The sequence below is a fragment of the Clinocottus analis genome, unplaced genomic scaffold, assembly GCF_023055335.1.
Source record: "Clinocottus analis isolate CAN_PGR_092001 unplaced genomic scaffold, fCliAna1.0.p SCAF_3, whole genome shotgun sequence".
Lineage (NCBI taxonomy): Eukaryota > Metazoa > Chordata > Actinopteri > Perciformes > Cottidae > Clinocottus > Clinocottus analis.
In genome coordinates, this window is record NW_027176042.1 from 10999336 (window position 1) to 11026920 (window position 27585).

The 27585-nt window shown below is 40.4% G+C and overlaps 1 protein-coding gene across 3 annotated transcripts; it reads right to left on the minus strand.

Annotated features, from left to right (window-relative positions):
• Window positions 1–3189: 3189 nt before the first annotated feature.
• LOC137795982 (ataxin-7) lies at window positions 3190–25861 on the minus strand. Of its 3 annotated transcripts, none has more exons than XR_011078567.1 (14): window positions 25716–25861; window positions 24360–24457; window positions 20628–20843; window positions 20350–20418; window positions 15574–15678; window positions 9578–9854; window positions 8648–8967; window positions 8079–8161; window positions 6862–7148; window positions 6518–6707; window positions 6237–6358; window positions 4982–6113; window positions 3656–3873; window positions 3190–3314 (listed from the first exon to the last, which is right to left on the minus strand). XR_011078567.1 is itself a non-coding variant. In XM_068593598.1 (14 exons), the coding sequence occupies exons 3-14, from the start codon at window positions 20833–20835 to the stop codon at window positions 3856–3858; spliced, it is 2730 nt and encodes a 909-aa protein (XP_068449699.1). In that variant the 5' UTR covers window positions 20836–20843; window positions 24360–24457; window positions 25716–25861; the 3' UTR covers window positions 3190–3855. The 3 variants fall into 3 exon arrangements, 2 of the variants coding, with proteins under 2 accessions (XP_068449699.1, XP_068449698.1); XM_068593598.1 differs by having other exon boundaries at window positions 3190–3873; window positions 8648–8762; window positions 8844–8967; XM_068593597.1 differs by having other exon boundaries at window positions 3190–3873.
• Window positions 25862–27585: the final 1724 nt, after the last annotated feature.

Below are 27585 nucleotides of genomic sequence, written 5' to 3' on the forward strand. Positions count from 1 at the left end.
AAAAACACTTTCAGGATGACTACTTCTTTGAAATGATGCAGCTGTAAGGTGTAAATCATAACACAATATGTGAACATTCTCTCTGCAAAGGTTGACTTTGATAACGTGAAGCAGAACAAAGTTAGAGAGGGTTTGGTACTGAGAACATTCAGGCGGGAAATCAAACAATTGCATTGAGGCACTTTTGCACGCATCTGTGACATTTGAATTTTCTTCATGTACCAAACCACATATTTCACTTGTTTATTACTTATGGTGTTCAATACTACCATCTAGATTTTTCCTAAAACAAGCTATGATTTAGTTTTATACAACAGTCTTCCCAGCCACTTGGGCGTGATTATTTAAAAACAGATGATACAAAGTGTATAAATATCATTAAAAGTCACTAAAAGGTTGTTTTATATTTTTATAGGAATTTTATATGGATTGTTTTTATGACATTAAATGACTCAAGACATTTTCTTAGTTCAAACTCTCGTTCTTGTGAATAGGATGTATCAAGAACGCCTCGCGCGTCTTTCATCACTTGTGCTCAAGGATGAACTCACAAGAATGTTCAAGAGTCAAAGACCAAGGTCACATTTTTTGGCCGTAACTTAAGAATCTATATGGTAATCATGACCGTTTGAAACAGATGTAAAATGGGATAAAACATTATGCGATGTTGTTTAGTACAGACATGGATGTAAACTGCAACTTAACTGGTTGGCAGAGGCATATTTTAGGAAAGAGGCAGAGACGTCATTTCATATAAATAGCAGTATAAATTATTTTATTTACAGAAACTTGTTACAAAACAAATATACTATACAATCTTTTTTCTTTAAATATTAATTCTAACCTATGTTTTGTTCATGAATTACATAGCAGCCAATACATAAGTCCAGCTGAAAATGATTTTGATAATGTATACAAAAAAAGAAAATCTATACACGCTTTTACATAGTATGAATGGTGGATTTATTGTTTCCTCCCAAACACGAGCTGTATTCTCTCTCACGTTCACATTCCAAGTCTATGGTGCTATTAAAAAAAACATCCTTGCAATGTTTCCATCTACTGGAAACAAAGTTGAGATATCAGTGGAGTTTGAGGGTAAACAAAACACTTGATTGAAGGTTTTTATGTAAAAATCCCAGTAAACCAGAGAGGATTTAAGCCGCACACACTGAGGCTCTCAAAATCTTTACGTCTTGTCTGGAAAACTTTTGACCCCTCCCCCCAAACAAAGAAAATACACCAACAACACAACACAAGTGTTTCATACTGGGTGGCTGACAATCTCAGGTTTTACCGTATTTAGGGTTCATAGGCAGATTTAAAAGCAAACGCCTAAATGCTTCCAACATTCAAGTAAGGTAAAACAACCCAAAGAATACTGTTCTCAAACAGTCAGGGTGAAACAAATTCAGGCACTTTCTTAATTTCATATTTCTTTTTAAAAGCTGCAAACTATTTCTTTAAAAGCTGTGATTGAAATTACTTGTTTGGCAACGATGACGCAAGCAGTTTGTTTGTTCCTCCTTGCAAAGATTGCTTCAGTCCCTCCAGCCTTTATAAAAGAATGAGAGTGTTTCAGACGTGAAATGCGTTTAAGGTCTACAAAGTGACTGGAGACTGGTGTGAGGACGGGCACAGCTTCAAGCCTGCAGGAAGTTTCAAAACTAATTGGGTCACGGAGTAACTTTATGTTGTTGTGTTGATTCATAGGCAACGTAAAATATCTGGTAAAAGCACGCGTGATCGAGACCTTGAAAAGTGAATAACGGTATCCTGTCATACAGACGCATGCTACAGTGGCAACACTTCACCTTTGATACTCTCAGGACATGATTCACGAGATGCTTCAGCTTCTACATATAGGCATATTGCATTCTATAGACTTGGCAGTGAACCACTTCAAATAATCAAACTCTTTGACTTGTTATCTTTTTACTAAATAAATAATTTCTTTTTCTTAATTTTGTATTTTTTTTTTTTAAAGATTGTACCAAAAAATTCAGCGCATACGAAAAATGCCTGTGCAAAAATACATATTTCACTATGTACAATTTAACAAAATATGTATTCTCAAATAGGGATACTCCAATACTTGTTTGATATATTAGACTACGAAACAAAACAGCTAAATTAGGAATAAACTTTAAAAGAAAATGTCTCCTACTTTTCCACACTGACATCACTGGAGGTTCCATAAATCAACAGGAGTAGCCTAAAGTTATAATATGTCCGGTGAAGCCATCTCCATGAATCTCGCACCACAAAACCCACTCAAGACCACTAAAAATGAGCAAATCACCAACAAGTATTGCCTGATTTAAGACTCCATTTTGACATAGGAATAGAGTATAATGCCTGGTTATCCATTCTGCTGTGACAAATCTTGAGTCAAGACACACCGCCGTCGTACCGGTGAGGCGTTAAAACTGTAACACCCAGTGCCCGGGTAGTGGTTACACACAGGAGGGACAATCAAACCCACAGAAGACAGGGGACGTGCATAAAGTTTGCTCCAGTTAAGACGTACCATACCTGATTCCCTATGTAGGAAAAATAAACATTACAATTCACATCTGCCCACAACAGCTGTGGCTTTCACGCAGCTGAATGAGTAAAAAGTAGGTAAGCTATGGCAATAATATTAAGGTTTGCACCGATTTTCTTCATATCAACACAGGCAATGCACCATGAATGCTTTATGAGCGCCCACCTTTTTTGTTTAGATGAAAAAAGGGAGTTGGCAAAGCTGATAGCAGCTTTTGGCTAGCTTTGTGACAACTAGTGACAAGCAGTGCCTGTGGAGAAAGTAGTTATTTAGTTCTGTTCACAGTCGGGGGTAGGTCTACTGTGGCGATCATTTTTGAACAATGAAAAGATTCAGATAAATCAACAGGTGTCCTCAAGACCAAGTTATCTCTCTGACAAAAGATTCAACCAAATGGGCACATCAGGCATCCTTTTCACATTTGAAAGCACAACTGTTTCACCACATCTACAAAGACTCTTTGTAGTTCAGTGTAAAAAGCTCATAAGAAATCATAAAAAGGTAACACTTGCATAATTATTCTGGGTAATAAAAGAATTGACCAGATCGTCCCTACGGGCTCCTCTCAGGCTGCTGACGGCTAGCTCAAAGCTATTCAAACATGTCGCCAGAGAGCCAGACGGATGACAAGTGAAACAAGGTGATTGTGTGTCATTTAAGGTGTTGCAAGTAACAGTTTGCTGCTCCTCCTGCTCTCCTTCCAAGGCTTCTGAGATCAGGCGCTGGGGGTGTAATTAAGTTGGAAATTCCAGTAGTCCAGCAGAATCTGACAGGAGAAAAATTCTCTTACACGCACACACATTTGCACACTCATTCGTTAACGCACGCGGAAGAGATCGCCTTGTTATCTGCCCAGTTGCTCAGTGTCATGGCAGCTGGTTGCGGCAGCCCTTAACCTGAACCCAATGAGCTTTGAACCGCAGTTCAAGAGACCCCTGGCTGTTCCTCCTACGTCAAGACAGGAAGACCTCTCAGAATACTGGGACAACGCATGCGTGCAGGGTCCTTGGCTCGCTCATGAGACCCCTGGCACTCCACGCTATAAATACAGTGCCATTGCATCCCTCCTCCCAACACACACACACAAACACACAAACACATACATACATGGCTTTGGGAGAAATAGTAAGGACCACATTGACTTCACTGGGCAGTCCAGATCATCTCCACCCTGAGGATTGTGGGAAGCTGAGAGTAATGTGGATTTGATTCTAGAAGGCCTTGTGAAGTTCGGAGTGGTATGCGGACCGCTCTGAACCTTTCCCCGTCCGCCTGCCGGTTTTATACACAGAGGCCGGACACCACTGTCAGGGACGAGCCTTTGGCTGGAGGAGAAGGGAGAAAAAAGAAAATGAAGCCTGTAGGCTAGCAAATATCTTTTTTTACATTCAAAACTTTGATCAAAGTTTTTGAACAAATGTCAGTCCTCATATTTTATGACGTTGTCGCCCTTAAAGACAGAAATAAAAATGTTTATGTATTCATTGGACTAATTTACTTTTGATTCTTTACATTTTTGTTTGATTAAGTTTGGTATTTATAGTTATAGGAAATGTTTGAATCGCACAGGTCTGAAACAAACCTGTGCGGCAGCTACAGGAATCTAATTCTACAAATAGTTTTATACTGGCAATATTACTGTATTATTACTGTATCCTCATCTGTAAATGTGCAGAAATACTTGGTTCAAAGAAAATGAAGAGACATGCAGAAAAAATAAAGTGTGCAGCATCCAGATTTAGAGAATAACGATTGAAGCTTTGCAGCTTCAAGCTATTTGGTACAGCTATAGTTAAAATAGTTGTGAATAAATCTGTCTGTTTCGCAGTTATTAGCTAAAATATTGACTGATTTTAAATCAGTAAAAGTAAAACACTCTAGTCATAGTTGTAATTGTGCAATTCATTATTTTGTACGTCGCTGTCTGACAAGTTATCCTGGTGGGAAACCTTCGGGTCAACACCGGTGTAAACTCTTGGTCTGTCAGTTAAGGAATTTAACTGACGAGCTGAAATCATGAAAAAGCTGCCAATCTTCCCAGAAGTAAGAAAATGTAAAACGCCATTGTCCTTTGGTACAAAGCCAATAACTAATAATTCAGCTTTGAAAGAGAGCCCTTCTTAACAGTGTAGCTTGCTTCCTAAGATGGGATTGTAAAAGATAGTCGAGAAACAAAACAATCTAATGTCATCGTTAATACACTACTGATGTTTCTAAGCAACCATAAAGATAATTTCCCCATTAGCTGGAGATGTTTGTGGGAGAAATGTCAAGTGTCGGTGGTTAGTTCAGCCCTAAAAAGTAAACGTAGTTTAACTTGGATAAATCCAAATGGTTTGAATGTCTGTAATGGATGTGGACAAGAGCTGAGATGAGACATTCATCTCCACTTTTAAAAATGTGAATGCATCTTGATTAGAGTACAAAACCCACCTGATGTAGATGGGAGTTGTTTGGTAAACCTGGCGTCCCTGGAATACTTCGCCCATGTTTTCCATGGATGTTGTTAATGGCAGGTGACTTAGCCACTTTGGGTCTCCCTGGTCCAGGTCCCACTCCACCGCCTCCCCCACCACCACTGTTAATGCCGCTGGAGGCAGGGGAGCTTTTGCGCTTCTTGCCCTCCAGGCGCCCGTCTGTGGAGTGGTGGCTAAAGTTGATGTGGTGGTCAGATGAGGATAAGGACTGGTGGTGGACAAAGGGTCCCAGGGAAAGTGTGGAGTCACTGCTGTTCATCACTACGCTCATGCGCTTGATGGATTCAGCAGGGCTGCCCGAGGGAGGACCTCGTGCTGGCGGGCCTGAGGAGCCGCCTGCTGACCCCCCAGAAGGCTCCGCCTTGAGGCTGAGTGAGTTAGTCCGCACAGTGGGGCCACAGTTAAGCCCCACGCTGTGGACTCCGCTGTGGGAGGAAGATAATGATGACGAAGGACCTAATGAGCCGTGGTGGTAGGTGCTCCCTGAGCTGCCAACATTCGTACAATTCTTCTTGAAAGGGGAGGTGGAGGAAGAGTAGATGGCATTAGACGAGGAGGATTCAGAGGGTCCATGGGAAGAAGAGAGTAAGGAGCTGTTCTTTCTTTTCTTCCCCGTGCTGAAGCTTGTGTTGCTACTGTTGGCTCCACCGCTGACCCCACCAATGGAGTTGGGGATGAAGGGTGTAGAAGAGCCAGAGGAGATCTCCTTGGGCTTGAAGGATGACGACGACTTGGTAGTGCTGCTGCTGGAGGAACGGGACTTAAGTGCCCGGCCCGAGGCGAGGGAAGGAGCTGAAGAAGAGGAGGACGACAAGTGGGCTGAAGGCATCTGCGGCGACGAAGACACTTGTCGGGCCTGCGTAATGCCGTAGGCCGGGTGCTCGGCCCCGCCTTGTGGGGAGCTGCGGGCGTTTAAGGTGGTCCCATATGAGAGCACAGACTTGCCCTCGTACGACTGGCTATAAGGAGTCTGGGGCAAGGTGGGTGGGGGGCCCAAAAAGCCTGAAGAGGGGGTGCTACCGTGGGAATTTGTGCTTGTCCTATGGGAAGGTGCAACGGAGGAGTTCTCCAAGGCCAAGGGGATTTTTCTGCAACAAGGAACAATATCATTCATTAGCAACAACGTTTAACAGTTCAAGAATGCTGACTGTAAAAGAGCAGGCAGCGAATTATTACTCTCTTCGACCATAATTAAACCTGGACACACTTACTTCCACATTTGAGAATTGACGTGTTTGTCCATCATTGTGGTTAGGGCACATCGCACTTTGTCCCATCGCCTGTCAAAGGAGTAGCAACCTCTCCCCAACAGGCGACTTCCAAATGCACAGTACTGAGAACAGAGAGTGGGTACCGACTATCAGCACATTATACATCATGTAAAGCAAATAGTACTTCAAATGTCTGTGAAATCTCAAACAAACAAAAATCCTTTCTCACAAAAAGTTGTTGCATGGCCAAACAGAGATCAGTGATGGCTGGGTGTACTTACAGCTGCCGGTCGAGGGTGATAACCTGAATAGTGACAGTCCAGTTTGTCAGCGCTATCATCCCGCTCCTCATTCTCTCCCTCGTCGCTGGAAGGGCGAGAAAACCCATCGGGCGTCGTATGGGCGTGGTGCGGTGACTCGTGGACGACTGCAGAATCTCCGGGGGTACAACCTCCGTGACTGCTGTTTAGTCTGATGGACACATAATGTGGCCGACCATTTTCAAATTTAAAAATCATGAAAAATGTTGAAGAGATTCAAACAAAATGTGTAATTGTAATTTAGTTTCACTTCTCAGTAATCCTAGTAGTTTGTTAAACTGAAAAAACACAGGTGCAGGACATACCGTGGAAGACCAGGGCTGTGAAATTTGGGCTTGCAGAGTGGCAAAGGCTTAGTGGCGTCTGGGGCAGGGCCGTTACCATGAGGAACCTGGTGAGCGTCATGGGCAGCAGCGAGGTGGGAGGAGGGGTGAGGGTCCCTGAGAGAGGCGTTTTGCTGGGAATGGGGTTGGTGGAGCTCTCTCTCCTTCTCCTTCTCCCGCTCCCTTGTTCGGTTCTTGTGCTCTGCCAGCAGTGTGTCAAAGCGCTTCCTCCGCCCTGACACCGCCCTCCGCTGGCTTAAGGAATGTGTCTGGTGGGACATTAGAAAGGTCAAACGGTCCGAATCAATGTTTGACAGGTGGGTCTGTTTGGGTTTCAGTCTCATGATGGGATTAATTTATTTTTAATCCAATGTCAATGTTTTTAAAATTAAGGCATGTGTGATTTTGCTGAAATTAATCCCATCATCAATTAAAAAACTGGTAATATTCTTCGTGTTTATATCGTCAACAAATGCAATATAAAAAGGTCAACATAATGAATGCCATAGAACGCTATCACTGTCCACACTTGCAACGACTGACACGTTCCTTCATGACAGTACATTGGACACAGACGCCGTCGCTTATTTAGAAACACTGACAGAGAATGATTTATGTTCATTCAGTTCATAGGCGCTTGTAATGGCAAGAGAAACCCAGATTCTTCCAAAAATGTAATCCCAAGATTTTATGTGTTTGATAAACAATTGATTTACAATTTGTTTTCTTGCACTGTCACGTGTCTCCAGCAGCCCAGAATCAACAACCTGATCACTGGCTTCAGCAAGAACCTGAATCTTCTTTATTTTATCTGGTAAGGAAGCGTACCGAAACTCAGTTTTAAAACGGGCCCCAGTGATTAATTATTAGCATCCGAGTATTGATAAGCCTTAACGTTACTGGTGCTTTTAAGCAATACTTTTTCTCTGTTGGGTTGAGTGCCTGCAAATACGCACGCAAAACAAAAGTTGTCCGTAGTTTACGATTTAGCTCAGTTTTTTTCTTGTAAACCTCTTTGCTGGCTGAGGCAAAGCAACCAGGAGGACAGAGGACTGAAAGAATAATAGTATCGGATGTCCGCGGTCTTCATTCTTCATAAACCTCACTGAGAAATGGTCTTAATTTATTTAATCTTTAAGATTGGTTTCCAGTGAGATATTAATTACATTATAAAGTGACTTTGCTGTGACACTGCTCACCTTGCATGTTAGGGATCTTGTGCATGGTTTCCGAGTGGTTATATCCACAACGCCACAGTGGACATCTGCGTTGAACTCCCGTTCTGAAGGAACAGGAGAGGAGTGAGGGAGGACAACATTGTTACTTGGATACATTGTGACAAATCAACTGTTCAGATAACTTGCTAAACTGTAAAATATTCATCCGAGATGAGTCATGGTCTTTTACGCTAATGGACGTGATGTTGTGAAGACAGGTAGCTGTTCTAGTTGGTAACTTCCAGTTTTCTTCTTTCTTTTAGTTTAATACCTGTGGTAATTATCCTGATAGATTGTGGGTAACAATAAACTCTACAGATGTGTGTTGTGACAACAAAATTAATTAAAGTTGAATATGGAATTTCATATAAAGATCAAATCTTGTGCAAGATTAAGAAAGATGAGAAAAAACATTTTAGGCAAGGACAGAAATATGTTGTATGAGACAGTATAAAAATACTGTACATCATAATCTAAACTGCATTCATAAATCAAACCTAACAATAACAAAACTGGAAGAGCAGCTTCACTTCATTTCCTCTGCAACTAACCTGTCACTTTCTTGTTAAGGTGGCGTCTGCTACTGGCACTGCTGCTGCTGTCCTGCTTCTTGTCTGAGAGGTGACTCTTGCCGTTGGGAATCGGACCCGGGGCCAGTAATGGAGGCTTTGGTATGGAGGGACAGTTAAGGCCTGGTTTAAGGACTGATGAGGAGGATGTGGTGATGGTGGTAGTGTTGGAGCTCACAGTGGTGCTAGAGGAGGATGTAGAGGAGGATGAGGGGGCGGCTGGCGCAGATGGAGCCTGCACCAGTTTAGCTGACGAGTCCACCCTCAGATGCATCTTCTCCACCTTGACAGCTGGGGTGAGGCTGGAAGAGAAGGTTACAGAGATGAAGAGCGCAGCCAGGAGGAAGCTGAGAGTTAGAAACACGGAGCCAGTGAAAAATGTATGGTAAGAGACAGATGTGTACGTATGGAGGGGACTGGGAGGACAAAACATAAATCTATATGATCCATTAGGTATCACAGACTCTGGTAATAAAAGAAAAACAGGTGTCAAAATATGACTTCTCTCTGACTGATCCTGAGCACAGACCCTGGACGAAATAAGAGATTTAAATAATCATGGCACCATACTGCACTTACAAATCTTCTATACTGCAGCCTGTTAAATAAGAAGGAACATTTAAAACACAATTGGAGTTATCAAAGACTACGACTGTAAAGATACAGACTGGCGTTTCATTGGTCAAGTGTAAATGTACAAACACCAGGCAACTGACAAGATGGGTTTTTCCCCCTCCAAATGAACGTTAATTAATTACAGCTGAGTAAATATTACAGTCAATGGTTATTATAACAACAGGGAAATGAAGGTGGCTTAAACTGTTATATTCATATAAAAACGATTAACTGTTCAGCCCTAGTCTTGGTGTCAACCAGAAAATTGCACATTGCATGTCACACAGAGGAACTTACATCTTGTCCAGCTGGGGTGTCTTGAAGGGTGCAAAGGGGGTTCTTCGCGGAATGCCTGGCAGCTTGTCTTTGGCTGGTTTGAGGAGTTTGGGATTGGAGGAGGAGGACGCTGAAGATCCAGCGGCGGAAGGTCGACTCAGGATGCCTCCACTTGCCAGTCCAGCTACAGACCCCGAACCCAGCCCAGGCCCAAGTCCACTGACGCTGGTCCTGTTCCTGCCTGACACGGGGAAGGGGGCGGTGGAGGCTGGCTTGCTGACCGAACTGTGTCTTCTCTCTGGAGCGACAGTACAAACCAGGTTGGCATTAACACACAATAATCAATTAGATGATCAGGGTGAGGCAAAGCTTTGACTAGAACTATAACAGAGTCCTGTAAATGTGGCCCAATTTTTGCCATAGGTCCAAAGACAAAAAGGTAAGACGCGTGGGAAAGTAGAAATCTTCTATTGACAGTGGTGAGCAGGTTACCTCGACAACAAACAAGCAGCATTTGTGATTCATGCAGCCAGAACTTCATTTCCTGCTTGAGCTTTAAAGAACCTTGACCGTGCAAACTGATAAAAGGCAGTATGCCAGTGGAAAATGTGAGGGTAAAACCAATAGATGGAAAGCCATAAATAGATGAAAGTGATAAAAAAAATATTGTTCCTAAGTGCTTGCATCCAAAACTAAATATATTTTTCTTCTGAAAAGAAATTGAAGTAGAAACCATGGTTTACATAATCGAACATGCTGCGAGTTCACCCACAATAATCCCAGCAGGGTTTGGGTTTTCAAAGGACACTCTCGCTATTTTTAGTAACCGCATACAAACAATGAAATAGCACACTCAAAATAACTTTATTGACATTATCACTACAGATCAACAACAGAGACATGCAGAGACTAGACTTTCATATTTTTTTTAATATCCAAAAATTACTGTACCTTGCAAAGTATTACATCTTGGCAGTTCCAGATTCACCCAATTATCATATTCTTTCTACTGATGCCTCATATTGTATTGTCTGTATCTTCTGTTGTCTTCTTAGGCTAAATCCACACTACTATGTTATCATTTGAAAAAGCATATATTTTGCTATAGTCACGCCGAAAAAAATAAAACACGTAGTTTTCGGTTCTTTACCCTGTTGACAGTGCATTCCACCACAAAAGCAGCTTTAAGTAATTTTCTGTGAGATAACAGGCTAAAGTGTTAAGGAAGCCCTTTCACACTATACAAAGTCAATGAAGAGCAACACACTGTTTTCCCTCCAGTGTCAGCAGGACTTAATTGTGCTTTGTCTCTATACAGACAGAGAGAGCGAGACAGAGAGATCGAGAGACAGACAGAGAGTGAGAGAAGATCGAGGGAGAAACTGCAGACTGAAGGTCAACTTGACCCTGTTCGAGAGAGAAACATGGGCAAAATGATGAAGAACGAAGAAAAACACGACCTTTACGCAAACATCCAGTGAATGAAAGAGGATTCAGCTTCAGGAACACAGAACGTATTTCATAGAAATAATCTGTGCCAGCAGCTAGCTAGCGTGGCGAGTTGTGGGCCTGGTTAGCTTAGCTTTTACTGGACTACATCCATGGAGGGGCAGAGAACCGGGCCGTGGGCAAAAGCTCAGCAGGTTATCTGCAAACAAGCGTTTGCTGCAGAAACAGTGTTTCAGGGACGCAAACACACATGCATGGGCATAGAGCTGCCACTCCTCATTTCCCTCAGCCTTCAAAACACACATCAAACACACACCTTCAAACTGAATAGCCTTCTTCTAATTTCCCTTTCAAGCAGGAACAGAATTGCCCTCTTCTTATCGAAGGGCCCATCTCTACACACCCATTCCCTCCCTCTAACCCAGTGGTCTTTGCTTGGGAAAAAAAAATTGAAAAAGAATTGGAAATATATATATATATATATATATATATATATATATTTTTTAATTCTGTGATTTTATTTTGAAGGGACTTTCATGCAGCTCAGTATCGGTTTTTTTCCTCGCTGGATCGTGCCTCCATATTTTCAGCAGGGTGTTCCAGGTTGGGTCAAACCAGGGGGATACCAGTCGAGGTTGGAGCCGGCCCACCTCCATCACCAGCCGGCCGTCCCTCTAACATCGCTGACCGACTACATCCTGTGCTTCACAGAACACATTAAATTGACTCTATAACCTAATGTTCAGAAACCACTAACTGACTTTTATACTATGCAACAGTACTGATCACGATCTGCATTCACACTCATGGTTTTCAGAGCTTTTTTGCTATTTTAGAACATTATGCCTTGATTTTAATCCAGAACACCGGCACTCCGGTAGACTTGATAATTCCCGCATATTCCCGTTCATTCCTGTGGAAAGTTTTCAACTTTAAATATTCCCGGAATTTTGCAACCCTAGTCAAAAGTAAGAGGCTCAGACGCACAGATGGATGTATCCGGTCATTTTTAAAAATAAAACCAGCCTTGTTTTTTTGTTTTTTTCATTCTTTCTGTGCAATACCAGGGGGACGTTGTGCCACTTGCTCACAGACAAAGACCTTTTTGAGCGTGATTCAACTGCATGGCACCAAAATGTAAATCCTTTAAAAGGAGTATACTAATAGTTTTTTATTCCCATGTGACTATTATGCATCTGGGCCGCAGAGTTAGTTTAGGTTCTGTTACTTATCTTATTGTTTTGTTATGCGCCTTCAATACCCCTACACACACACAATCACACACAGAGCATGCAACACTGCTGTCCCCATACTATCTCAGGTTCAAACTGCACGATCTTTTCATTAAATACATTGGAGATGTTGACAATGTTCCTCAATTTGGGTCGCGGCTTGTCATTAAGGGTGATCGTGGGTCCCGGAGTCAGACCAATTGAGAACCACTGCTTTAACCCACTCTCCTTCCCCTGCTGTTTTCTCCTGTCCTGGTCATAGTCAACACCGCACAAAATCACACCAGAAAAACACAGCATGACACTCGGTGCTCTGTTCAAGTACTACACCAGGAAAAAAGAGAGACAACACCAGCGGCAGAATAGAAGCGGAGCGTGGAGTGGAGGAAAACAAAAACTTTAGACACGAGGAATAGAAAGAGCTGTAATATCCTCTTTCACAGTTAGTTGGCTCAGTGCTAAGGGTAATCCCTGGCTGTTTGATCTCAGCAAGCACCATCTTCCAGCCTTTGCGTGAGGTGGCCTCTGTATAACAATAACCCTGTTCTTCTTGTCAAAATAACAAACATGATAGTTTACTTGCCATCTCACCTCAAGGTGCATAATTCATAATGTGTGTTTCAATATGTGTGTGAGCAGAGGTGTGAAGAGGCAAGTCTTGGTTTTGGATGGATTAAAAGGAGGCACCAATAGCCGCACATTTAGCAGTTTGCATAGTGCAGCCTTGTTGGAAACATGTCAGCTCAGAAAACATTCAATTATGTTAGTATCCTAAGTCACTGTGAAATGGTCTCAAAGCACTCACTTCTTACTTCTCCCATCGAGAAAACATTGTAGTAATATATTCACCTGACTTAATCATTACTAGTTGCGTTGTAGATTCAGATTTGACTCCCACTATATAATTATTAAAATTAGGGCTGTGAAATGATTAAAATTTTTAATCAGATTACAAGGTGCTCAGTGTTGCCAGATCGGTGATGGCGTAGTATCGTACCAAAGGCTCAAAATGGTTGTATTTGGTCGAACAATTCTCTCTACAGTCAGAGCTCGCGCAAGAAGGTGGATCGTCAGGGAGATACCGTTTACAAAACTTGTAAGGGCGTAATAACTAGTTTGTGAAAGACTCAGAGAAACATAAATATCACACAAGGCAAAATCCGGGATGTTTTCGAATCCCTGCCGGACGCATTTTTTTAGGTCTCGCAAAGAGGACATGTCCGGGAAAAAGGGAACGTCTGGTTAATTCTCATTACTCACAGAAGTCCAGTGATCCCCTGTCAGCGCCACATGATCCGTAGCAGCAAAGTCATTTTCCATTTTGTTCTTTTCAGCTTTATACGGCGCGTGGATTTTTGTCACGATTGTGTGTCTTTGTGGTGCTTTGATGCTCAGGTCCCCCGTTGCCACTCGCAAAACTTTGGTGAACTTTTTGCAATTCATTCCGCAACTATGCTACTCAGCTTGTCTCAGGCAGACTTAGTGAGGGGTCTTTGTTGTTCAGTGAGGCTGGTTTGACGCATTCCTCTTGAACGCCGCTTGCCGACCAAGATGCTGGACGTTGAGATGTTAAGGCTGGTTGTGCTGGTGAAACGACAACGTCTTCCCGCAGAGTGTACATCTGACATCTACGTGTGTGTGTGTGTCATATATATATATATATATATATATATATATATATATATATATATATATATATATATATATATATACATACATACATACATACATACATACATACATACATACATACATACATACATACATACATACGTAGATATATACGTAGATGTCAGATGTATATGATATATATCTAGCTGCATTAGAGCGGAAATAGTTAAATAGGTATATTGGAAGCTCATTCTGTTCATGTGTTAAATGCGTTAAAAAAAATTAACTAATTAATCATGTAATTTAATCATAGCGTGTTAACGCGTTATTTTTCCAGCTCTAATTAAAATATAATGTATTATCATTCATAAATCTATCCATTGTCAGAATTAAAAGCTCCACCTTTAACAGACATAAAGTAAATTTCTGCTGATAATGCCTCCCTTTCATATTTTACTTGAAGTAAACATGAGTAGACCTACTTCTTCGACCACGACCAATACCAACATTTCCTTTAGGACACTATGCCTGTACATTCTGGCAGGGGGACAGGCAATGGAATTCAGCTTTGCGGCTGGAATTGGGTGCATTTACGTTTTAATTTTAAGTGTTCATCAATGTACATCGTCCCTCTTGAGCAAATAAAAACTTGAAACTTGAGGACAGTTCCAATGGGAGACATGTGCCGTTATACTTCCCTCTTGTGGCTGACCTCGACAACTGTAACTGATGTCACACTTTCATGGGGACTACAAACGGCTGACGGGAACAAAAACCCAACATTTTAGGACAAAAAAGAACCAAACCATAAGGAGAGAATGTTATCAGATGTGTGATTCAGATGTTGGCAGTAAGAATGTAGCGATGGGACAAGAACTGGTGCAAATAAGGATCGAAGCCATCACATTTCTCACATGAATAGACTTTAACCAATCAGGTGATTTTAAATTGGTTAATTTACAAAAGATCAATAAACAATCTTTCATTAAAACAAAGAGCCTTACATGGCAGGACATGGTAGATGTCACTCTCACGAAGAGTGTTTCCGGAAAATGGGATCGTGAGTGAACAGACGGCTTATTTATTTCAGCAACTGTAGGCGTTTGTGAACTTGCCGTTAACACCGTCAAGTTTAAAGAGATCCACAGTGATGCAGTCACTCTATTTACGGATCTATAATTCATCCACTTACTCTCGCACTTTATTCAAAAGATCCAGCTTAACTACCAAGCGCACACACACACAAATACCTAAAGTAGTGATCTTATCCGGCCTGTGCATATTTAAAAGAAAAAAAAGTATGTTACTGCGAAGACCGAGAGAGCCGCATCAAATATTAACAGGGGAATTGTAAACACATACAAGTGAGACAGTGAGTTAAATGAATAAATAAATAAATCAAAGTATGTGCCTTCCGATCTCGGGTTACTGTGTGGAGAAGGAAAAGTGGTGGAGGAAAAACAAAGGCGGAGGGAGAAGTGATACCACAGGGTGTGCTGATGTGTGAAATATCACCACCAGCCATGAAGTGGTATATGGTTCTTACAGAGGAAGACTACTTTGTCACATTTCTTCTTTTCACGGTTGACATTCACTTGCTCTTCTTGCGTGTGGGTTGTCGTTCAAATTCAGAGACTCTTAAAGCTAAATTTAAATGGTGAGAGCATTAAAAATGACTCTGAATACGTGCATGCCTATTCATGCAGGCGTGTGCATGACTCTTACCGTAGTGTGCTTGGAAGGCCTGGGGCTTGACTACCTGGCCGCAGTGGTTGCACATCACCAGGTAGAAGTCGTCCTGTGCGGGGCATTGGCCGAATATGGGCATGTCTGTACACAGGGAAAGAATGAACCAGACAGGAAACAGGTCAAGAAGAGGCAAATATAATAGACCAACAACACTTTCTCGATTATTGAATCAATACAACACAAATCTGCAACTTTTGAGAACAGAAGATTAATTGTTGGACTTGTTTTTTTTAGGTGATAGTATAAAGAATATCTTTGGGTTTTAGACTATTAGTCAAAGACTAAACAAATAATTTTAACTCATCCCCTCAGGCTGATGATGGACATTCCCATAAAAAAATATTGTGTGAAAACAGATTGATTAATTTATTATAAAAAATAATCGTTAGTTGCAGTCCAATCATCAAAACACAGATGTGTTAGTTTTCATCAAAATCTTTTAAGTTATAAAAGTTGCATTTCACAGTGAGGTCTATGTTTAAAATGCATTACAATAACATAATCCAATCCACGAATGAGATCCCAATCTCATGAGTCAGGACTCATCTGAAACTGCCTCCTCTAAAAACCAGCTCATGCTTAACACAAGACGGCATTATAGAGTAACAATTTAAATGTGGACGCACACAAAAGGGTCATAAACCTGAAAACCTTTTGACAACTTATAGCAGTGTCTCACGATCATAAAACAAAAGCACAAGAAGTATGACTTCAAAAGTCTGCAGCTCTTGCATCTCGAGTCAACAGATTGTACAAACCAATCCTCGCACTTCACACGGCACTCGAGGGCCAATGGAGGAAAGTGCCACCACTCACCAGAATGTGATCAAAATTCACCCTGCCTCACAAAACCAGAAACCACCTAATTAAGAAGGCTAATTAAGAGATTTTCCTGGGGCGTTATGAGATGAGCAGAAGACGGGATACAAGAGGAGAGAAGTGGAGCCCCTATTTAATATGTACTCCACCAGGGCCGTCAAGGGTTCTCCAAACATCGCTAGACGAGTCTGGAAGGGATGAGGGCCATTAAGCAAAGCCCATTTTAAAAAAAGAAAAAAGAACCAACCTGGCGAAATTCCCTCTCAGTGAGGTCAGTGGCAGTCTTGTGTGGATGAATTGACAAGCCTGATGCTACTTAATGCATGTCAATTGTCTGAAGCCACTTTGCTAAGTGTCTCCTTCAACAGCCGTGGAGCGAACAGACTTATTTTCACAGCGGCGGGTGTCTGCCAAGGAAAAAAGGCAAATGCCTTCACTTAATGGACAAAGGCATGTCAATTATATAGAGCTTGAGTTGGGAAGCACGCTGTTAATGTGCACAAGCAAGGGTCAGACTACTATTAACAGAGAACAAGAGCAGAAATGTGATGCGGAGTTCAGTACTCGGCGGTTGCCACTTGCGTAAACCATTAAAGCAGAAGTTGAAAGCTGGCTTGAGTTCTGTGAAGCTTCTTGGTTCTACATATCTGTATTAATCATAACCTCTCAATGAGCCCGTCTCCTGTACCAGCAGCAGATCTAAGTTATGAGAGAGCACACATACTTGCTCCATGTATTCTCCATCAAATCTCTCCGCTTAAAACGTCTTTCGGATCCTTTATTGAAACAGGCCGAGCACTGTGGCGTCCAACAGGCTGACCACATTTCCTCGCTGGATCAATAGCAAGGTCAAATGAAACTCATTCCCAAACTGCTGCAGTTGTTCACTTGGAGTGTTCTTCAAACGGGTGGCTCGACTATAAAAAAAAAGAAAATGAAAGTAAAAGCAGCCCAGCTAGATCGCCTACCCACTCTGCATTCAATGCACTGACTGAACTATACCGCTGAAATGGCCCGACCTGAAAAGTGGTCCAACGCCACTGTGTCTACCCCGTTCTCAATCTCCATTTTCTTCCTGTGCAAGGAGGAGATGAAAAGGAGAGAGAGAAAGAGGGAGTATGAAAGAGAGAGAGAAAAGGAAGGAAGTCACCGTGGAGGAAAAAGAGACAAAAAAACGTCCGGGCAAACCCAGGAATGAAGCGTGGAGAGAAAAAAAAACAGAGAGAAAACGAGCAGAGAAGCAGGCCGAGGCATCGGTAAGACAAAGCGAAAGAGAAAGAGAGCCTGTGAGCACGAGACAGAGGAAGAGAATAAGAGTCCAGTTAATCTCAGCATCCTCCTCCGTGGCAGTGATGAATGATCTAGGTGGAATAGCAGCAGCTCTGGCTGCCTCTGAGCTGAACACACGCTGGCTGAATCTGACCTGTGGCTGACACTGGCACTACATTTCTCAGCTTCCTCGACTGGGAAATTTATTTATTTCTTCTCCTTTTTTGTTTTTTAAAAGGGATGCAGAAGATGTTGATTCATCATTCATTAATTCCCATACATTTTTTTTTTTTTTTTTTACAATGTGTTAATCATCTATGTGTGTTAGAATGGCCGTTACACCATCGAAGGAATCTGGTGGTGAGTCATGGCGGAGAGGTGTAGTCATCCCCAACCAAACACACACACACAAACACACACCAAATATTATTCTATAAATCGCAAGCAGCATTTGTTGATCAGCCTCATGACAAAAACAACAGACAACAACAGACGCTGTTACATGATAGAGACATGTTTTGAGCCACTTGCATGTCAAATGACCACAACGTGTTCCATTTTAGAAGACCATTAAGACTCTCTGCTTTTAAACAATCTCATCCACTTGCTTTTTTTTTTTTAAGCAGAGATGTCTTTATTTGAATCGCCACCTTAGTGTAATGCATCTAACACCATTTTGTATGAAATATGAAAGTCCCATTTTCCTTGCCATTGGAAGCCTTTAGGCAGAGTGTCATTCACTTTGTGCAGTGGTCTTAGAGTATGCACACAACGCATATTGTAGACCCCTGCAACGTTAGACAAGTGCCCTGTCAAGTAGTCTGCATATAACCCTTTACAACACAGCAACCCACGTAGAGGGGAAAGACTAAAGATGAAATCTCGACACACTGATGACATAAGTGTGGGCCAAAATCATGTTACTAAAGGAAGTCTGGTATCTTTCCTTATGGTCATTCCTCATTGAGATATAACTTCGGACAGATGCCCGGTTCCTGCTAATACATTCTTACAATACATTCGACAGCCTAGAAGTGTGCCTCCAATGTGGTTGACAAATCAGTGTCCAACAGTGTTCTATATTAAAATCACCAAAGTCCAAAAACTGTCAAATTAAGTGAGAATTAATCACACCACAGTGATCGCCTTGTTGTTGGCTGTAGAATTAATGTAGGTGTTGAGTGCCATATTCTCTGCCAACAAAGGACAAATCTATTTTTACTCTACACTTAGTTCTGAAATACAGCCCAAAGAAAAGGATGCATGTTAATCTTGGTGTCCGAGTAGCTGCTATGTCCCATGACAACAAGGTCACATTTGATATGCTGTGTGTCCTTGAGCAATCAGTAAAAATCCCTTGCGATTAGAAGTAGCTGTGGATGTGGAAGACGGCTCACGACATTTAGCAAAGCAGGAAACCTTTCATTAAACTTTATTGAGCTTGGCTTCAAACTACAATCACTGCGTCACTGTAGTACTAACGTTTGTTCATCGTTCATTCATTGAATTAACCGGCTTTTAACTCATCATGTCAACTTGCTCATTCTCAGGTCAGCTTGAGAACTTGGAAAATAGTGCACGATTCCAGATGTATAATTAAACAAGGTGCCAGTTTATTGTTGAAACAATTTACCTTTGTAGTGAGGTTGTTCTAAATCCAGGCCTGACAGCAGGACAAATCAGCGAATGCTTAACAAGACGTTTCCAAAAATAAAATTGCAGTTCAAAATGCTCTGAAACATCACTCTGTGGCTCAGAAGCCAGATTATGAGTGTTTGAGTTTGAGGGTTTTATCATCACCTTTGTCAAATGATGTCTTTTCTTTTAATTCTGTCATGACTCGATCTTTCCCGGTACTGTAACCTAATATACATATATGAGCTAAAAGAGAAACGTCCAGCCACAACCTCAGATAATTACTAGCTCAAGCACATCCATCCTATCTTATAAAAAGGCTGGTTGTTGTTTTGTTATCCACCATGATGGCAGACATAACGTTTACATTTATCTGGCATTAATAATTTCAGAATTGATGTGACATGCTAGTTGGTGGGCACGTGCTTCAAGAGACATTAAGAAGTGATCTCATATTTCTTACAATAGGACCAAGCTATATTGTAACGTCATACCAGTCAAATACAGCTATGGCTAAGAGGGTCTTTTACAACAACAACAACAAATGATCACAATTGCCGTTTTAACAGACATTTTCATTTGGGGTTCTTTTTACAGTAAAGTTGTACTCCAATTATTGAGTACAAACAACAACAAACCCTGATGTTGTTTTTAAGAGGCACGTGAAATGCTTTCGTATATAAAATGGTAAAAATGTGTATGATGAACAATGAAGTCTAATAAATGCATTCTCCAATCGTTATATGAAACTGTTATCACTATGTTTGGGCCTATACCCAAGAACAGCGAGTCCAAGTTGTTAACAGTAAAGTTATTTCAGGGACAGATGTAAATGCCAACTACCACACACATAATAGACACGTTTCACTTATTGTATCCGGTTGTGCAGAGAATTCATGCCGCGCATTGATTTACAGCACGTTTACGTATCGGCCGAACGACGCGTGTTAAGTGTTTGAATCAATGTGCAACCCTCCAGAACCAAAATACACCTTTGGCCCTAGAGAGAGAAACAAAAAAAACACTCACCTTCTCTGCACAAACGCATGGCTTCACGATTTTTCCCGAAGTCTTTGAAACTTTCCTCCGATTCGGCTCCTGAAAAATGAGGCGACGAGACAGACAAATAAATAGTTGCACTTGCTTGCCTGTTCGTGCTGTTGCTACCAGTAGCGTTTCTTCGTATTCCACCAAAAAAAAACTGCAAGCAATCGGCCAAAAAAAAAAGAAAAAAAGGAGGACAGGACTGGCAACTGTCGCGCTCTACCTCGCTTCCTCGCGCACATTCGGGACGCTGGGGAACTCACCGTCGTTGCCGTTGAGTTTGGCGGCGTCGACCCAGTTGCTCCACGGCTGTCCCAGCATTATTTCTGGACTAGGCAAGGATCTCCGCTCCGCAACAGTCGCCATTGCTGTGGAGCCTTCTCCCCGCTGGATCTGCTGCTGCTGCTTCAGCTGCTGCCTGGCCGCTCGGCGCTGCTCCCCCCTGACGTCATCCTCGGCCCTTTCCGACATTCTTTCCGCTACAATGTAACGACACGAGAGTCAGCATTGGTAGCGCTCGGGATAGGAGGACTTGTACACTGATTGACACGGGCAACCGCGTGTTGTTTCACCGCACCCGCCCCTCAAAAACATACATACACATACACATATATACATACATATATATATATATATATATATATATATATATATATATGTATATACACACATATATATGTGTATATATATATGTGTATATATATATATATGTATATATATATGTATATATATATATATATATATATATATGTATATATATACACATATATATGTATATGTATATGTATATATATATGTATATATATGTATATATATATATACACATATATATACATATATGTATACACACATATATATACACACACATATATATACATATATGTATACACACATATATATACACACACATATATATATATATATATACATATATATATACACATACATACATACATATATACACACATATATATATATACATACATACATACATACATACATATGTAATATAAATATACACAAACATATGTAATATATATATATCTATATCTATATATATAGAGATATATATATATATAGATATAGATATATATACATATATATATATATATATATATATATATATATATATATATATATATATATATATATGTGTGTGTGTGTGTGTGTAATATATATATAAGGAACCTCTCGACAAGCCACAAGTACAATGCTTATACAACATATGATAGAATATACTGAAATAACTGGCAGTATATATAAAGGCATGTATGGGTTCCTGACTTGTTAGCTTCAATTCCATTTGCATGCCATGCTTAACAATTTCACTTGGTCGTTAAAGCTAAACCTTGATTATTACATATGACATGCACATAGATAGTGATTGCTATACAGCGGTATTACATAATTTATATGAATATATATGTTAATACATATAAATAAGTATGATGCAGTGTACATCGGCAGCATACAGGCCAGTATCCAGTTGATTTGGATATTTATTAAACCATGCTGGAACATTAGTGTTTACCTGTGTCTACACCATGCATATGCAAATTACTAACATCACATCTTGCAGTGACACTTTCATGGGGCCAACTATAAAATGCTTCACTTTCTGTTAAGAAAAGAAAGCATGTACCAATCTAAAGCATATTAGCTCCTACAATGCACAACCAAAACTCAATCTTGCCGAAATTAACCATTGATTAAATGTGTCTAACAATATTTTGAAGTGGTACTGTTCAATACATAAACTTACCATCGGTGTAAACCTATTTTTTAGTATGCTTCACATGTACATATTGACAATTATGTAAGCATCCACACACAAGAATATATTAGTAGAAAGATAGATAAGTTGATTTGATCTTCATGGACGATGAATCCGAAACTGTTATTTTGTCATTGAAGTCAAATCCAACTCAAATTATATTGCTTACAAAATATCTATATATATTCAAAATGTTTGGTTGAATAGATTCCCTTGTGGCTGCTAAACTTTAGAGAAATGTAAATGCAGTTACCCACAGTCAAGTAGTCTTGACCTCACTTTCAAAATGATACGTGTGCGACCTACCGCAACGATGCATATACAGTATACACACAACAGACAAAAGTTGACAAAACAAGAAATGGAGGAACTTTCTTTGCCTTGCCTCTGACAACATTCAGTATAGAGACGGACACAAAGTAATACAGTTACTTGACTTACAAAAGGTACAAACATGTATAGTCTTCATCTGGTGATGCTATTCATAAATAATATGAATGATGTAGTGGTTGATTCCATGCAACTTCTTTTCCATCTCAAACCATCAGAAATGCTGAAGACACAGCGACCAATTTGACATAAAAACACAAGGCCAATTTGAAAAATCTCAAAAAGATTCTCCAAATAAATGGTAGAAAAGTTCAATAAATTACCATTTGGCGTGCACCCTGAAGAGCCTTGAGCAGCAATGACCTTGGCAGTTACTCATTTTAAACAGTGTACAGTTCAGAAACTTGGCTTTGTCTTTGGACCAACACTAAATATAGGAGTTCAAATTAAGAAGCTTGTCCTGAACATTTTGCCAGTATCTCAGAGTACCTGTAAGTCTTTATCTTTATTTCATGCCTCTGCCTACACCAGTTTTACATTATTCCATTGTATTGAAGGGACATTAACACTTCAGAATCAAGCTAAATATGTTCATACTATGAGGATGTTGAGTTTCAGAATGAAACCGTTCTCATGAAAACTGGCAACTGTAGCACCTGGCATAACATTCGTCCTAGGTGGACAGCTGAACGTGAACAACTCAAAGTATAGGTGTCAATGCACCATTCATCCAACAACAGTGTCAGATGTTCCCAATAGCATAGCGCTTCTCTCTACTTTTAGTACTTCCTTAAGCTGACCTTACAAAGTATGTACTTTTCTATGCAGTATGCATACAACTTGGACATACTATTTTTTCCTGAACCTGGCTTCTTGCCATATTTGTCATTGTCCGTAGTTCAAAAAAGAAAAGGTTGTACGTCGTAGGTGACGTATCCTCTGCTGCACTTTACTGTCGGTCAGAACAGCCATGAAAGAATGTAAGCTTACGGACTGAAAAATGACACAGAATGCAGTAGGATTTCCTGGTATTTTTGGCATACTGCATTTGACATACTATGTATTGGGTCATTCTAAATTTTTTCAGGGATACTAAATAATATGTTACGAGTGTGTCAAATATCTTGGGCGAGTTGGTCTGTCTGAAACACCCCAAGGAATAGACCCAGTCTGTATTGTTTTGATACTATACTATACAGTAAACCAATACTATACAGATACAAGTTACATTATGTTAAAAAAAATGATGATACAGGGATTTGAAGGAGGTCTTCTCTATGTTATCAGTGGTATGAACAACTGTGCAAAATCTCAAGAAGATTTCCCACAATGACTCACTTTTTCAAAGGCATGTCTTGAACATCTTTTTTCACTGAATTGAGAAAATTACCCGTTTATACACAGCAAAAATGTAAAGAATCTTGTGGATGACATTTTTGGTGTCATCTGTTAATGATCAGCACTTAAGTTATGACACAATGATGCCTTTTTACTAGTCCGTTACGATGAGTAGAAGTGGGTATGTCTGGAATTGGACTAGAAGTGCATTAATTGTTTTTTTTTAAAGCGTCGCAAATTCTTAATCTTTAATTTATACAAATAACAGGGTTACCACTGTAGCCCAAAGTATGATCCAGTGCACATATGTATTCTTACGACATGTATAGCTCTTAGTTTCTGATATCCACAAACAAGCCAACAATGTGTGGCTTGTTTGTGTTTTATCATCTTTAAAAAGTGGGTTCTATGGAAAAAAAAGTACTATAACTACAATAAGTTTGTAATTAAGCGACAATTGTAAACACCTGTAAGCAGTATATAACTACTTGAGATTGTTGTATAGCTAAAGAAAACAGTAACAGTCAAAATAATGTAGTCATGAGAAGCTTACCTTGGCAAAATAAGAAAAAGGAAGATAATTTTAACTCAATCAACCGATCCTCATCAGCTTTGGTGATTGTTGGCCGCCGTACACACTAGAGAGGAAGTCTGGAGAAACACACACACACACACGCGCGCACACACACACACACACGCACGCACACACACCCACGCACACACACACACGCACATTGAGAGTGGACGAGTCAGTATCAGGTTTTTTGTTTGTTTTCCTGTTCCTTGATGAGAGTTATTCAGTGAATTTTGAACCCTAAGGAAGCTAACGATATGGGGGATAGGTTCTTGACCAATATGCAGTAAACCAACCCAGTAAGCACAAGCCCGAACCACCCTCTCCAGCCCCTCAGCAATCCTTCTGATTGTTTTTGTTGTCTTAACTGATGAAATACCTATTGTCATATTTTCATAAAGGTAGCAAATGACTTGCTAAAGCAAAACACAAAGCCATACAATAATAACTGGTCTGTATGAATTACAACCACTTACTTTACATTTGTTTGAATTTGCATGATACTTCAAACGCGACTGATGAAGACAATGTCTGGGTTTTGTCCTGCATTTCCTTACCTTTAAATTATAAAGGATGGGTGATGTGGTTGAAATCACACCATCCAATCAAATGAGCTTAATTGCAATTAACTGTTCTGCTGTTCACTGCTTATATAATTTTTTTTAAATTAAAAATCAGCAGGAAATTAGTATTTTTGGACGATAGAATTGTGTACAACCATAACATGCTACCATTGTTATCCCTATATAATTCCACTGAAAGTCAACATACGATCCTATTGAACTATTAGTATGTTATTATAGTGAATCTATTAAACATTGTAACAGGGTTCTACCTAATAGCCTGCTGTATTACAATATAAACATGTCAGCACGCGTGGCTTAGGCTAAATGCGATCGAGGTTCGGACTCCAAAAAGAAAGTTTATCAATGTAAAAAAGTTGTGTCATAATTTATTTAGTATCGAAGAACTTGTCGTTTCTAACTCTGTGAGCTAGCTGACATTAGCCCACCTCTACACATTACCACACTAACGAGCGTTGGCCATTTGTGTCAATAAAAGGAAAAGACGACGTAAACGTCAGTCGTAAATTCAACACGTGAAAAAAACAGTCACACAGTGTAGCGTGAGTTGTGTGATGAAAGCAGGCTCCGTCCAGTGTGTGGTTCTGTGACTGGCACAAACGTTACCAGGGAGCAGCGGCGGCTACATTAGCCTGCTAGCTTCAGCCTGTAGCCAGCCATGACTAGCGTTAGCGAGGAAGCTGGCAGGAGCCTGACAGCACAGCAGAAGTCATGAGCGGTCGTCACGGATCGACAACAAGTTCACTCTTACCGAGGCTCTGAACGATGGAGGTGCAGACGTGACACCAGGCAGATATATATCAACTGGATGAACTGGGCGAAGGAGACAGAAGACGGTGAGAAAGAGCGGGTTGCAGTGCTCAGCCTCTGTGGAGGTCTTCACCTGGCGCGTCCATGTCTGTTTACCAGACTGCATTCTGGGACAGAGACGTCACTGCGCCCACACGGCCGGCACGCACGCACGCACGCACACTGACGAGTTAAAGCGGGTCCTCCACCATCAAAGTCTTTCTTTGCTATTGTTTGAAATGGGAAACAACGGCATAAAGATCCTGAGGTTAAGAAGGTGTTATATAAATCACTAGACATAATTAATTATGTTTTGTTTTTTTTGCGAAATTATTCCTTCACTTAAACTTTGCTTTTTGTAACTGAACCTTCTCCATGTTTTGTTTTATTTTGAGAACCAGATAACATTTCAGCTGACTATTTGATTGCAATTCAATACACCCAACATAAGTTAATGATGTTGCCAAGGCCTCAAATGTCAACAAAGTTGTTATTTTGACTGTTGAATCATTTACATTAATGTATGTCTGAAGATCCATTTTGTACTGTACATGTATGTGAAATTATGGGAATGAAGGAGCTGCACACAACTACTGAAATGAAAGCTAACTGTGGGTAAAACAGATGTGGAAAACAAAAAACGCAAAAGAACTAATTATAGTAATAGTAAATGCTCTCATGGTGTCATCACGTATATGTGCCTTTTTTTAAGTTAAATGTTAATGCTTCAAGGTGAAGTCGTGCTTCAAGCTTTCACGTAACATATGTGGTCTTGTTCTACAAAAAGGCTCACATTCAGATAACAAATACAGACCCAACAACAAAAGGTTTTACTTTGAGACTCCACAGTTTAATTTCATGTGTATGTGTTGTTTTTTTAAGCCATGTCCTCTTGTGTGCAGCTGCAGCTTGATTTAGACAATACTCTTTCTTTTGAATTGGAGCATGGCTTAACCTTCCTCATGTGTAAGCTTTCTCGTGCCATTCCCGGTGTTAGTAGGTTGGTGGCTGTAAAATACACTAAAAACAATTTGCTATCATCCAATTTGTTTCTCATCTCTTGGTAAACTTGTTAGGCTTTCTTATCCATGAAAATATTGGTGTCAATATTTTTGGTGGGGGCCTCTGGGCCTTTTCTTTGTCAGTAAACCTCAATTTCAATTTTAAAAAAAAGGTAAAATTAACCTCAAGAGAATCCTATAAATAAATAAAAACGTGTTGCGTTACCTGACTATTACTGAGGGTTATTAGAACACATCTCTTAAATAATTTTGTTTTATTTATTTTTTCATTTTAATATTATTAACTATAGTAACATCGATGGTGTTACGGGTCAATTTCGACCCATATTTACTTAAAGAAAAAGGCTAAAAAGAAATTTTGTTCAGCAATAGAACTTTAAGACAAACAATGTCAGACTAACAACCATCAATCAAGCAAATCAAACCACCATAAATCAATTACTAGTTCCAAAACTAATAAAAAAAACTAAATCAGAGTAAAAGTCTCTGAGTGCAAGAACTTGCATATGTATGTGTGTGTGTTAAGATGCATGTGTGGCAAAAAGTGACACTTTTAGTGTGTTCTTTCTTTGCAGAGATATTTTTGCAGTTGAAGCACAATACGTTTGTCTTTCTGTCCAGACTGCTTGGGCAGACCTGACACCTCTTTCTTTTAAAATCAGGTGGCCTAAGTGGGGTTGTGGCTGTGGCTGTTCTGGTTGGTGTTGAGGCAGGGCTGGCTGAGGAGGTTGCTGGCGCGGATGCTCTTTGTGTTGAGAAAATGAGAATCCCCTAAAGCTCACATGATTGGGAGAAGAGCTGGCTGTCCAT